Genomic DNA, 12,830 nt, shown 5'->3' with positions numbered 1-12,830 from the left:
CCCCTCCCTGTGTCCATGTGTTCTCATTGTTCAACTCCCACTTATGACTGAGAACCATTATTTGAATTTTGAATTTTCTAGCCAGGTAGCAGATTTTTTTTAGATTTCATTTTATTTTTATTCATGTGATACTTTTCAGAAAATTTCAATAGAGGTTATATGGGTAGTAGGATATGGGTCATTTGGAGTTATGTCATATTTTTCTATATTTAAAAAAGTGAGTGAATATTATTTTCAAAAGGGAAACAATGTCACTGGGTGACAGCCCCTGCTTAGCTCCCCGTGCCCTGGCCATCCCCCATCCTCATTTGTGCCTGGAGAGTCTTGCACTTGTGACAAAGTTGTTACCTGCCACCCCCAGACCCTGAGTGGGAAATGTGGCTTCCATGTGGTGAATGGGGAGGGTTAGTCCAAGCAAAGATGATGAGAGGGAACCTTCCCCCACCTTCCCCTGAAAGTGTCTTGGTGAGCTCCTTTATTCATCTAACAGGTTTTGTTGGACACCTGGCTTGGCCCAAACACACAAACACACACACACCTCTCACACTATTCACTCTCCCCACAGCCCCACGAGAAGGGTATTTGGCCACCTCCACGCTGAATGAAGTTTCTTCCCCACTGGACAGGGGTCCGCATGACAACAGGGAGCGGGGCTGCTCACCACCCCACCCTCAGGGCCTCCACGAGGCCAGCACATCACAGGCACCGGAGAAAGGGGAGGGAGGGAGGGAGGGAGGGAGGTGGAGAGGGAAGTCTGGGCTTCAGTCATGCATCCAAGTTTACCCAGCCAGTGGACAGCCAAAATGGGCTTCAGACATAAGTTCCCCAAGTCCTTTCCTTGTTCTCCTCATTATTCCAAAGAGGTTCTGTCCAGCTCCATGATCCTCTGAAGAAACCTCAATTTGGATCCCAGTAAAAAGTTAGCAGCCTAAAGCCTGATGTCTCATTCAGCTCCAGTGGGGCTCTGCGGATCGTGGCCCCTGGGCCCTCCCATCCCTGCCTGCCGTGTCCTAGCCCCATCTCCAGGGCTGTGTGGCTCTGAGCAGGGACCACACTCAGGGACCAGCGTGAGGCTGTATTAGGGCAAGAATCCAGCTCAGAGGGAGGAGCTGGGAGAAGGAAAGAGGGGCGGGGCCTCTACTCACCATAGAATTTCATTTCTGGTCAGGAAGGTCAGGGCCTGCAACAAATCACAGAGAAGCGACGTGTCCACTCCATTCATCCCTGCTGTGGCCCCTGGGGAGTGGCACAATTCAGAGGCTGGGGAGGAAATGCCCATTCTTTTGCTGCACAGCTGGGGGAACCCCAGGTTGAGGTGGATGCCTGAGGTGGCAGCAGGAGAGGAAATGGTGCTCTTTCTTACCCCCCAGTCTCTTACAGCCCTAGGAAGGAGGGCTTTGGCACAGATGTGGAGAGGAGATCAGAGACAAGAGTGAAACTCTGGGCTCTGGAGCAGGAGACAGATGGAGGAAGGTAACCTTAGAGATCTCATCTGGGCCACATGGATGCAGATTTAGCAAAGAGAGGGACCACCGCTACCCCGCCTGGTAAACTCTAGAGCAAGCTTGTCCAACCCACGGCCTGCAGGCCACATGCAGCCCAGGACAGCTTTGAATGGGGTCCCAACACATATTTGTAAACTTTCTTAAAACATTATCAGATTTTTTCGTGATTTTTTTTTTAGCTCATCAGCAAGCATTAGTGTTAGTGTATTTTATGTGTGGCCCAAGACAATTCTTCTTCCAATGTGGCCCAGGGAAGCCAAAAATTGGACACCCCTGCTAGAGCATCAGGAAGGAATTTTCCCATTCATTCCACCTGCTTTAGGAAGCTCCCACCTCTGCCCAGAGTCCCTAGCCCGATCTACCCACCTGATACTCTTCCAGGTCCTCCCAGTGCATCTGGTACCTCAAGCATTGCCCCATGCCAACCACACCTTTCTGTCTGCCAGCAGTAGAACCTCAGCCTCAAGGACTCGCCAGCTGGGGCACCTTGTTGATCCGGTTGCCATGGTGACCTACATTCCACCTTCTGCCCATCCCACCTGAGTTACTGAGTTGGCAAAGAAACAAATTCTTTTCATTCCCATTCCACCTGAGTTGCTGAGTTAGCAAAGAAGCAAATTATTTTCAATCCCAAAGCTAAGAGGCATCAGTCCCATACAACAAGCAGAAAGGCAGCCCAAAGACAGGGCTGAGAGTCACACTGTCAGCTCAGGAGTCACAGAGCCTGGGCTCCAATCCCAGATCCACCCCATTGTAACCTGGGACAAGCTCTTCAATATCTGTGTGTCTTAGTTTCCTCATCTGTAAGCGGGGATGATAATCATGGGATTGTTGTGAGGATTGACGAATACAGGGCATAATGTCAGGAACATAGTAAGTGCTCAATAAATGCTAGTTATTTGAACCACAACCTAGCTGGGCATGGTGGCTCACGCCTCTAATCCTAATACTTTGGGAGGCCAAGTCTGGTGGATCACTTGAGGTGAGGCGTTTGCTACCAGCCTGGCCAACATGCAGAAACCCCGTCTCTACCAAAAAATACAAAAATTAGCTGGCATGGTGGCATGACCTGTAGTCCCAGCGACTCCAGAGGCTACGATGGGAGAATCACTTGAACCTGGGAGGTAGAGGTTGCAGAGAGCCAAGATCGCACCACTGCACTCCAGCCTAGGACCCTGTCTCAAAAAAACAAAAAAACCCTACAACCTGCCGGGTGCAGAGGTGCACACCAGCACACCTGTAGTCCCAGCTACTCAGGAGGCTGAGGCAGGAGGATCGCTTGAGCCCAGGAGTTCATGGCTGCAGTGAGCGATGATCATACCACTGCACTTCAGCCTGGGTGACAGAGCAAGACCTTGTCTCTAACAAATCAAAATAAAAAATAAACAAGGAACCACAACCCCAGGACTGTGCCAGGCATGGGGATACCGAAATATATCAGCATAGATCCAACCTCAGGGAGTGGCCCAAAAAGTACAGAAAAGGGCGTTCCACCCCATCAGTCAGGGTCTCTGCAGGAACAAAGGGCACCATCAAATCAGGATCATGTGAAAAGGGTCTAAAAAAAGGACTCTCCACAAAGGTGTGTTCAGGGTGTAGGGAAGTCACATGGATAACTGGATAACACAGACTCCTGAGCCCAACAAAGAGCTGCTACCCGACCCAGCACCACCCACCTGGAAGCACCACCCCAGCCCCACTCTCTCCTCTTTCTGTGATCTCCTACAGGGAAGAGAACAGGGCGGAGCAGGATGGGCAGACAGAGACAACGTCCAGCGCAGGCATCAACATCACAGGCCAGGAGGGCCTTCCAGAAGCCATCACTCCCTCCCCTGCCTCCAGGAGGGTCTGCACACCCATCTTTGTCGTGAAAGGCTGGTCTCCTTGTTCTAGAACACATCTTCCCTATGCTCTCCTGAGTAAACATCCCGGTGATTCTCTGATGAAGCTTATTTATATCTCTGAAGTGCAACTGCCTGCTTTTTCTTTGACTGTCCTCCATGGGGATAGAGCCTGGCAGAAGGAAACCTGGGGCCCTCATTCCTTCATCTGCTCACCAGACACAGGTAGAATATCCAGAGTGTGCCAGGGACTTGGCTTGACCCTGGGAGAGAGAGGACTGAACATGACTTCAACCCTCAAGGAACGTATGCTCTTCATGCTCTTTTAAGGGAGTAAGAAAAAAAAAAAAAAGAAATGTGTGCTCACCACACACACACACACATACACACACACACACATATATACACACACTAAAGCAGATGGAGGCAGATGTCACAGACGGGGAAGAGTACAGAGTTACGAGTGTTTAGAAGAGGAAAGGCTTGCTGGGCACCAAGCTTTCATGTAGGTGGTGGCATTTAAGTTGCTGTTATCATGCGGTGGTTAAGAACATGGGCTCTGAAATCTGAAAGGCCTGGCAGCATCTCTTCTTACTGCATCACCTCAAGCAAGTCATAAAATACTGTAAGCCTCAGTTTCCTCATCTGTAAAAGGGATAAATCCCTACTTCATAAGTATTGCAGGCATAAAATAAAATGATGGGTGTATGTGAAGCTCTTATTTAGCAAGATACCTGCTATGTATTGAGTTCTCAATAAAGGGTAAATTACCAGCCTGGCTAACATGGCAAAATCCCATCTCTACTAAAAATACAAAAATTAGCCAGGTGTGGTGGCGTGTGTCTGTAGTCCCAGCTACTGGGGAGGTTGAGGTATGAGAATCGCTTGAACCCAGGAGGTGGAGGTTGCAGTGAGCCAAGATCGTGCCTCTGTACTCCAGCCGGGGTGACAGAGTGAGACCCTGTTTCAAAACAAACAAAAATAAGGGTAAATTATATTACTACTTTTAAAAGTTGGGCCTGGGCCGGGCATGGTGGCTCATGCCTGTAATCCCAGCACTTTTGGAGGCCGAGGCAGGCAGATCACCTGAGGTCAAGAGTTCGAGACCAGACTGATCAATATGATGAAGCCCCATCTCTACTAAAAATACAAAAATTAGCCGGGCATGATGGCATGCACCTGTAATCCCAGCTACTCAGGAGGCGGAGACAGGAGAATCTCTTGAACCCAGGAGGCAGAGGATGCAGTGAGCCAAGATCTTGCCATTGCACTCCAGCCTGGGCAACAAGAGTGAAATTCCATCTCAAAAAAAAAAAAAGAGTTAGGCCTGGAAGGAAGGGTAGGACTTTTGCAGGCTAAGCCAGTGGTCAAACCCCATCTTCTGCTAACCCCTTTGAGCTTCTACCATCGTTGATTAAGCAGCTTCTATCTGCCAGGTGTGTGCATGTAAACTGTCTACCTTCAGGCTCAAGCAGCTCATTGAGGGCAGTAGGGTGTCCTTGCTTCTTTGCTCTAGGGAAGGCGGAGGCTGGTGAGGTGAAGTGATGCTCTTGGGTCAGTCAGCTGATAAGTGGGCACGATGTGGGTCTGTGGATTCCCAAAGCATGGGGCAGGAAACTTGGGGAAGCCAGATGATCTGCAGGATCACACCCAGAAAGCCACTTCCTTCTCCAGCCTCAGTGCTCCTCATCACATCGAGGTGCAAGTGGCAGCTTGGCACTGGCTGGTTGTGACTTTGACACCTGGCTGACACTTGCTAAAAAGAAAACAAAAACAAAAGAGAGAGCTGCCCTGGAGCCCAGAGCTTTAAGCTACTGACTCAACCACTATTCATTGAGCGAGGTAGTGCCGACAGAGGTGAATGAGACAGATGATGTCCTGCCCTCACGGATCCAGACGCGCATATGTGCACCCACATCCCTTAGACAGCCATACGTGCTGCGGAAGAAGGAAAGCAGGGAACGGGGGAGAGACGGTGTGACAATGGAGGTGCTGGTGGTCATGGAAGCACCGGAGCAGAGACCTGAGTGACGGGGACGAGTGAACCAGGCTAAGAAGTCAGGGCCAGTTGCACAGGCCCAGATGACCACGGGATCCAGCGAGAATTTAATAACCCTGGTTTTCATTATATTTGTTTATATAAAGGTATCTTCCATATTGAAAATGATGCAGGTTTACCATTTATTACTGTGATCTAAAGTTTCCTCTATAAACATATCTGTTTAATTAAAAGAAATAGGAACCTATTCAAAAATATTAAGTAAATAATTATACAGGTGGTAAAGAAATATGCCAGAAATCATGAATCTCTCTCTCTGTGTCTCTCTCTCTCTCAATCTCTCTCTATCTCTCTCACTCACACACACCCCCCCAAGGTTTGCAAACTCTGCTACCCTTCTCTCTCCTTGATCTTTCATCCCCCTAACTCCCCAACCCCTGCCTTCCCTGCACCCCCGCAGGCTCTGTCATTTCATCACAGAGAGGGTTTTCATTGGTTCCTACAATAACAATACTAACAATAAGAATATCACTTTACATTTGCATATTCCTTTATAATTTCAAAATGCTTTTTTATGTACCATCTCATTTGTCCCAGAAATAAAAGCTAGTGTTCTTTAAAAAAGAGAGAGAGAAATCCTCCCTCCATATGATTCTGCCTTTGATACACTAACTAACCTGCCTCTCTATCCATCTCTAGCCCATTACATCCCTTAAACTCCTCTTCAGCAGAGATTTTGAAAGGGGTATAGTTGAGGAGGGCGGAGGTTCTGGGGAAGGGCAGTTCTACATCCTTCCCCTCCAGGGTCCACCTCTGCAGGAACCCTCTGTGTGGAACAGAATGTATTCTTTGCAAGGCTTCTGTCACCTTGCAACTTACAGTTTTACAGACCGGTAAAACTACAACCCCGGCTCCGACCCTGATTTAGGTGTCTCTTAGAATTCAAGAAGAGTTGAAAAGAAACTTGCATTCAGAATATATAAAAAATTCTCACAATTCAACAATAAAAGGCCAAATAAGCCAACTTAAAAATGGGCAAAAGATTTGAATAGACATGTAAGAAGATACATGAATGGCCGATGAGCATATAAAAAGAAGCTCAACATCAGTAGCCATCAGGGAGACGCAGATCAAAAGCACAGTGAGATACCTCTTCACACCCACCAGCATGGTCAAAATCAAAAGAACAAGTAATAAGCGCCAGGCGTGGCAGCTTATGTCTGTAATCCCAGTACTTTGGGAGGCTGAGACAGGCGGGTCTCTTGAGCCCAGGAGTTCAAGACCAGCCTGGGCAACATAGTGAAACCCTGTCTCTACAAAAAATACAAAGATTACCCTGGCATGGTGGCACGCACCTGTAGCTCCAGCTACTTGGGAGGCTGAGGTGGTAGGATCGCTTGAGCCCGGGAGGCAAAGGTTGCAGTGAGCTGAGATTGTGCCACTGCACTCCAGCTTGGGCAACAGAGCAAGACCTTGTCTCAAAACAACAACAACAGGAAAAAAAAAAAAAACAAGTAATAAGTGCTGATGAAGATACAGAGAAATCGAAACCCTCATACATTGCTGGTGGGAATGTCAGATGGTGCGGCCGCTTTGGGAAAGAATTTGGCAGCTCCTTGCAGTTTTAAGCAGTTGCTGTAGGACCCAGCAACTCCACGCCCAAGTATGTCCTCAAGAGACATGGAAACAATGTCCACACAAAAACTTCACACGAGTGTTCATAGCAGCATTATTCATAATAGCCCCAAAGTGGAAACAGCCCAAATGTCCATCTACTGATTAAATGAAATGCAGTATATCCATACAGTAGGATATTATTTGGCAATAAAAAGAAATGAAGTACTGATACGCGCTACAAAACGAATAAATATTAAAAACATTATGTGAAGCGAAAGAAGTCAGTCACAAAGGACTATGTATAGTGGGATTCTATTTATAGGAAATGTCCAAAATAGACAAATCCATAGAGACAGAAAGTAGATTGGTAGCTGCTGGGAGCTGGGGGGTGAGGGGACTCAGGGGTGACTGCTTATGGGCATGGAGTTTCTTTCTGGGGAGGTGAAAATATTCTGATCTTAGATGACGGTGATGGTTGTACAGCTGTGAATACACTAAAAACCATTGTGTGGCATGCTTTTAAAAAGTGAATTGTATGATATGTCAATTATATCTTAATAAAGCTATTTTTTAAATGTCAAGGGGTTAAGTCCTAACTCAGTGCCTCACCATAAGTACAATTAAAGGAATGTGTACATGGGAGGATATATTTGAAACTATTTCAAATCTATTTCCTCAGACTGAGTCTTGCAGCCCAGGGGGCTCCTCCACTGCAGTAGTTCCGTGCTGGGGACAAAGGTGGATCCTGTTGAGGCAAGTCGCTCCCCGGCTCCCAACATCAGTTAGACTTTTATTTGAGTTTCCAGCAAACGAGCAGGCTGAAAAGCTACGCTCTGTCTGGAGGGAAGATTTTCTAAATTCCTTTTGTGTGGCAAGAAGCAGGCCTTGGGGAGCAGGTCCTGATTTCTATGGGGGCCTCCTGAGTAGACAGGAAGAAAAAGGATGGCAGGGCTGCCCTGCTGGTCTTGGGGAGAGAGGAGCTGAAGAAGGCAGTGAGGAAGTGAGATTGCCCTGCACTAGCTATCCAGGGATGGGGTGGATGGGGCGGGGCTGCTTAGGAACATCCCTGAGCTCCCTGGGCAGGGGTCTTGGGAGCCTGCACATCTCTAGAAGCCTGCCTCATGCTCTTATCCATTTCCAGCAGGGTGCAGGGTGCAGGGTGCAGGGCAGGAGTGCCCGAGGCAGAGCGCCTGGCTTCCCTGGCCTGATGGCACCAAGCAGGGACCCAGAAGCTCCCACATGCCCCAGGGAGGGGGTGCAGAGGGCCTGAGAGTGCAGTGGCCTGTCAAAGTCCTGGCCAGGATGGAGAGCCCACCGGGTACATTTCCTAGGGTCAAACGGGATGCCACGGACTCCCACAGCAGTGTGGAGAAGGTGGCAACAATATCTTGAAATTTAAATCTTCGTGTTCTTTCCCCCATCTTCTCATGAGAGACATTTTTTTTTTCTTTAGTCTCCCATTCACATTGCCTGGGGGAAAAGCAGAATTGTTAGAGCGTGAGGGAAAAAGCTAGAAGCAGCCTACGCTCCTTTTTTACTAACAAATCAGATATTTAAGAATCGGGGGGAAGGTGAGGGAAGCAGAGTCTAAAGTTAATAAAAGGACAGATGAGAAAGACAGGGAGGAAGCACCATGTCACCAGGGAGCCTAAGTGAGGGTCTCCAGACGGTACCAAGAGCATCACCATTGCCAACCCTGGGAGAACTACTCACTGCCCAGGGGAGGAGGGGGAGGAGCCACATGGACCAGCACTGCCTCATTGTGGGGCAGGGCACCCATCACAGCATCCAGTCCTCAGGGACTGCCCAGCAGAGTGACAGTTGCTTGTGTCCCAAGGCTTTGCTGAGCCCCATCTGAATTGCCCTGGTAGAGAGGCATCCTCAATTTCCAATGACACGAGACACCAAAAAGCTCCCAGAAAAGCGGGTGAGGGGCCTTGACATTCAGAGAGCAGAGGATTGATGGGGGTGTGGGAGGAAATCCCAGCACTGGTTCTCGGGCAGGGTTGGACAGCAGCCATCCTGCCCTTTTGCAATTTGCATTAGATGCCCTGATGCTCCAGGTGACACCTGATTTCAGGTGCTGCTACATGGACAGGTTCCTGTGAACCTAGTTCTTCCCTCACTGATCCGGTGTTGCCTCAAGGCCTTGCAAGGCCTCATTTTCTGCCTCAGAACCTTCTGTATCAAGTAGACCCCTCAGGCTATGGTTACACACAACCCCGAAGTTCAGAGCAACACTGACCTTCAACCAGTGGGGCTGGGAGCTGGTAGAGAAGCTCCCTCACCTGTATTTCTGGGTGACAGCTCTGGAGGGGTTCTGTGGCTTCTCAGCAGGTTCTGGTGGAGTCAAGGCCTTTAGACACCTGGAGGTGACCTAGACACACCTGGACGCCCACCTGGGCTTCTCCTCTTTCCCACCTCTCCCTCCCCAGCCCCTCACTCCTGCTCTGGTGTCAGCTCTCAAAAGCCCTGGTTTCAGGCTGGGCGCAGTGACTCACGCCTGTAATCCCAGCATTTTGGGAGGCCCAGGCATGCAGAACACCCGAGGTCAGGAGTTCTAGACCAGCCTGGCCAACATGGTGAAACCTCGTCTCTTCTAAAAATACAAAAATTAGTCAAGCATGGTGGTGCATGCCTGTAGTCTCAGCTACTTGGGAGGCTGAGACACGAGAATCACTTAAACCTGGGAGGCGGAAGTTGCAGTGAGCCGAGATAGCACCATTGCACTCCAACGTGGGTGACAAGAGCAAAACTCCATCTCAAAAAATAAAAATTAAAAAAAGCCCTGGTTTCAGGTTCTGCTTTGGTGTGACACAAAGTCACACGAAGGCTAAGTCAGCCCGGTACTGTTAAGAGCCTCTGGTGACGCTGCCCTGCTACTTATGCTGAAAGTGGGGAGCAGCTATTTGAGAAGGGGACTCCAAAAACTTGCTTTCTGATTTGGGTAGTTCTGAATTTCTAAATCTAAAATGTCATAGGCAAACCTTAGAGGTCATCTTGTTGGACCCCTTTGTTTAACAGATGAGGAGACTCAGGCTGGAGAGCCTTACCAACCAGCATGTGGAGCTGACGGCAGAGCTGGCTCAGGAGCCGGCTCCCTGGCTCCTTATTCCCCAGGGGCCTCTCAGAGCTGCTTGTTGGAGGTCACAGAGCCGGTTTAATTCGATCCCATCTGTGGAAATGCCTTGTAAACTGTGAAGCATCATAAAAATGCTATTTGTCATGATGTGTGCCAGACCTGGGACTGGAACCCAGATCTGCCAGCTCCCTGGACAGCAGAAGACGGCATTAGATACAATTGCTTATTTTCATAGTCTCACCCTCAGACACTTGCTAACTAAAAGCCCTCTCCCAGCTGCCCTGACTGCCAAGTGCTCCCTGCACGGCCTTCTGCTGGGTGCCCGGGGCTTGGGGTATGGCCATCTGCTGTCCTTGTCCATCTTTTATTCATTTATTCAAAAAATTATTTACAAGTCTTTTAAGGTACCCTGGGTAATTTGCTAGTGCTGGGGATAAAGTGGTGACCAAGACAGACACGGTTCCTGGCCTCAGGGAGGTTGGAGTCTAGTAGGGGAGAAAGCGAGGCAGTGATCTCTCAATTAACGAAGAAGACTGTGCTGGGCGCTATAAGCAGAGTGGAGGATGCAGTGATGGTGAGTTATCAGGGGCACCTAACCAATTATGGACGTCCAAGAAGCTCCCGTAAGGAGGGGCCATTTAGCTGGGACCTGCAGAATGAGCAGCAGAGAGGCAGACATGGGGGGAGGGTGTTTCCTGGCAGGAGAAGGGCACGTGTGAAGGCCTGGGCAAAGGAGCTCCTGGTGCTGGCAGGACAGAGAAGGCCCAGTGGATGCAGTGTGTTCAAGGTCAAGAGTCAGGAGAGACTGGGAGGGGGCTTGGGGCAGCCCAGGCAGACCAGTGGCTCCTTGAAAGTATATCTTCAAAGCTTTCTGTTAAAAGCAGTGGGAAGTCGTTGGAGGATGTTCTGCGGAGAAATGACATCATCCGATTTTTGTGTTCAAGGGATCATTCTGCCCACAGGGTGGCTGGCCAGCATGTTGGAAGGAGGCCAGCATGGCTCTAGGGGACCGTGAGGGGACTACTGAGTAACCTACATGAGGGCACAGTCTTGGGGACAAGGTTGTGGCTTCAAGAAGGGGAGGATGACTTCATGTGATGTTTAAGGTGGAATCGGCAACACGGGGAGATTGGATGTGGGAGGGGAGGGAGCAGGAATTGTCACGGTGACCCTGGGGTTTCTGACGTAAGCAGCAGGATGAAGGGAGGAGATGCAGATCTGGGTAGAAGAACAAGATTTTGGACGTGTTGAGTTTGAGATATCTGTGTGGCAGCTGCATGGAGACGACAAGGGAGCACTTAGATATGTGGGGCTAGGGGCTCAGAACAGAGCTCTGGGCTGCAGACAGGCATTCAGGAATGTCCAGGAATGTTTAAAGCCATGATTGAGATCAGCCAGAGAGCTCAGCAGTGGCAGAGACATGGTTCCTGCCCTCACGGAGCTTACATTCTAACGGATGGATAGAAGACTTCACTTTCTGCAATGTCAGAGTAGCTCCTCAGAGGCCAGTCCTCCCACCAGGAATGAGCTGGATAAAGTCCAAAAGCTGTCTGTTGAGGGCAGCCAGGCTGGAGAGGGCAGGGTCCCCGGGGGAAGGGAAGCCTGTGGGTAGCCTCAGAGCCACTCTTCCCCTTGAGGCATCTGCTGATTCATGAGCAGCATGGGGGCCAAGAGGCTAAAGCCAAGCAGAAAGTGTGGATAAGAAGCTGAGAACTTGAGTAGGAGACTTTGGCAATTTCGAAGGGCTGGGAGATAAATTTGGAGTTCAAACTACAAGACAAGCAGACCTGGGGGCCAAGACGTCTGGGGAAGAGAAGCACGTGGAGGTTAGCTTCTAAGGCCCCTTTCTCTGGAAGGCATTCACGGATCCGTAAGCAGCACCCAGCCAAGGAGTGAAGCATGGCTAAGAGACCGGGAAGCTGAGCAGAGTTTTTGGCAGTCTCATGGGGCTTGGAAGACAGACTTGGAATTGAAGGCCCACCAAAGAGGAAGAGCCCTAAAGAACAAGCCAGACTTCCAGCGAGAACCTCAGATGGGTTACACACCAGGAGGCAGGGTGAGCTGGAAATAGAGCGGCCTTCAAAAAGCCTGACAGCTTCAAACCAACTCAACCGCAGCCTGGATTACGAATGACCTTCCCTTCTCTAACTGCCTTCCGGAAAATGAAGTAAATCCTCCATGATGAAGGACAGCATCAGTCGGAGCCAAAAAGTATCTCCGTCATAGAAACAGCCCTGCAGGTGACCCAGATACTGGAGCTCCCTGACACAGACTTCAAAATAAGTGTGATTAACATAGTTAAGAAAACAGATGACAAGATGGAGAATTTCACCGGAGAACTGGAATCTATGCAAAAGTATCAAATGGAAATTACGGTGGAATGGGTAGAATTTGGAAATTAATAGTCTTAAAGAAGGGCTAACATTTTTCCATACAGCTGGGAGGAAAGACATCCCAGGGGGAAGTAGGTGTACCAGGAAGCCCCACGGTGGCAGCCTGAAACAGGATGGATTGTGTGGCGGGGCGAGGCGGTGGGGGAGAGGGACAGGGGCAACAGTGTTCCGTGGAGGAAAATTCAAAAAAAGGACAGTTGGAACCACATTATGCTGGAACTTGAATGTTGGATAATGAAATTAGAATTCTGTTCTGCAGACGGAATGAACAGTAGTTACGTTTGTCTGTGTCTCTGCTTTTGGTTTGTCTCTGGGTCAATTTAGAAAAAGTAAAAAGTGATACAGTTTAAGTTTTTTTTAAAATTACTCTTTTTTTTCAAACATTAGGAGATA

At 49.2% G+C, this 12,830-nt stretch overlaps 1 protein-coding gene across 1 annotated transcript in view; it reads right to left on the bottom strand.

Moving 5' to 3' along the window:
- Positions 1–2,622, bottom strand: part of CIB4 (calcium and integrin binding family member 4) — a 62,618-nt gene extending 59,996 nt beyond the window's left edge. The window contains exons 1-2 of the mRNA XM_001152689.5: positions 1,872–2,622; positions 1,146–1,180 (exon numbers count right to left, since the gene is read on the bottom strand). Of these exons, the coding sequence (XP_001152689.2) occupies positions 1,146–1,180; positions 1,872–1,925 (89 nt within the window). The 5' untranslated portion in view covers positions 1,926–2,622. The remainder of the gene's footprint in view (positions 1–1,145; positions 1,181–1,871) is intronic.
- Positions 2,623–12,830: the final 10,208 nt, after the last annotated feature.

This window comes from Pan troglodytes, chromosome 12 (genome assembly GCF_028858775.2).
Source record: "Pan troglodytes isolate AG18354 chromosome 12, NHGRI_mPanTro3-v2.0_pri, whole genome shotgun sequence".
In the NCBI taxonomy this organism is placed as follows: Eukaryota; Metazoa; Chordata; class Mammalia; order Primates; family Hominidae; genus Pan; species Pan troglodytes.
The sequence above is the reverse complement of the archived record's forward strand: the minus strand, read 5'-3'. Positions and strand labels throughout refer to the sequence as shown.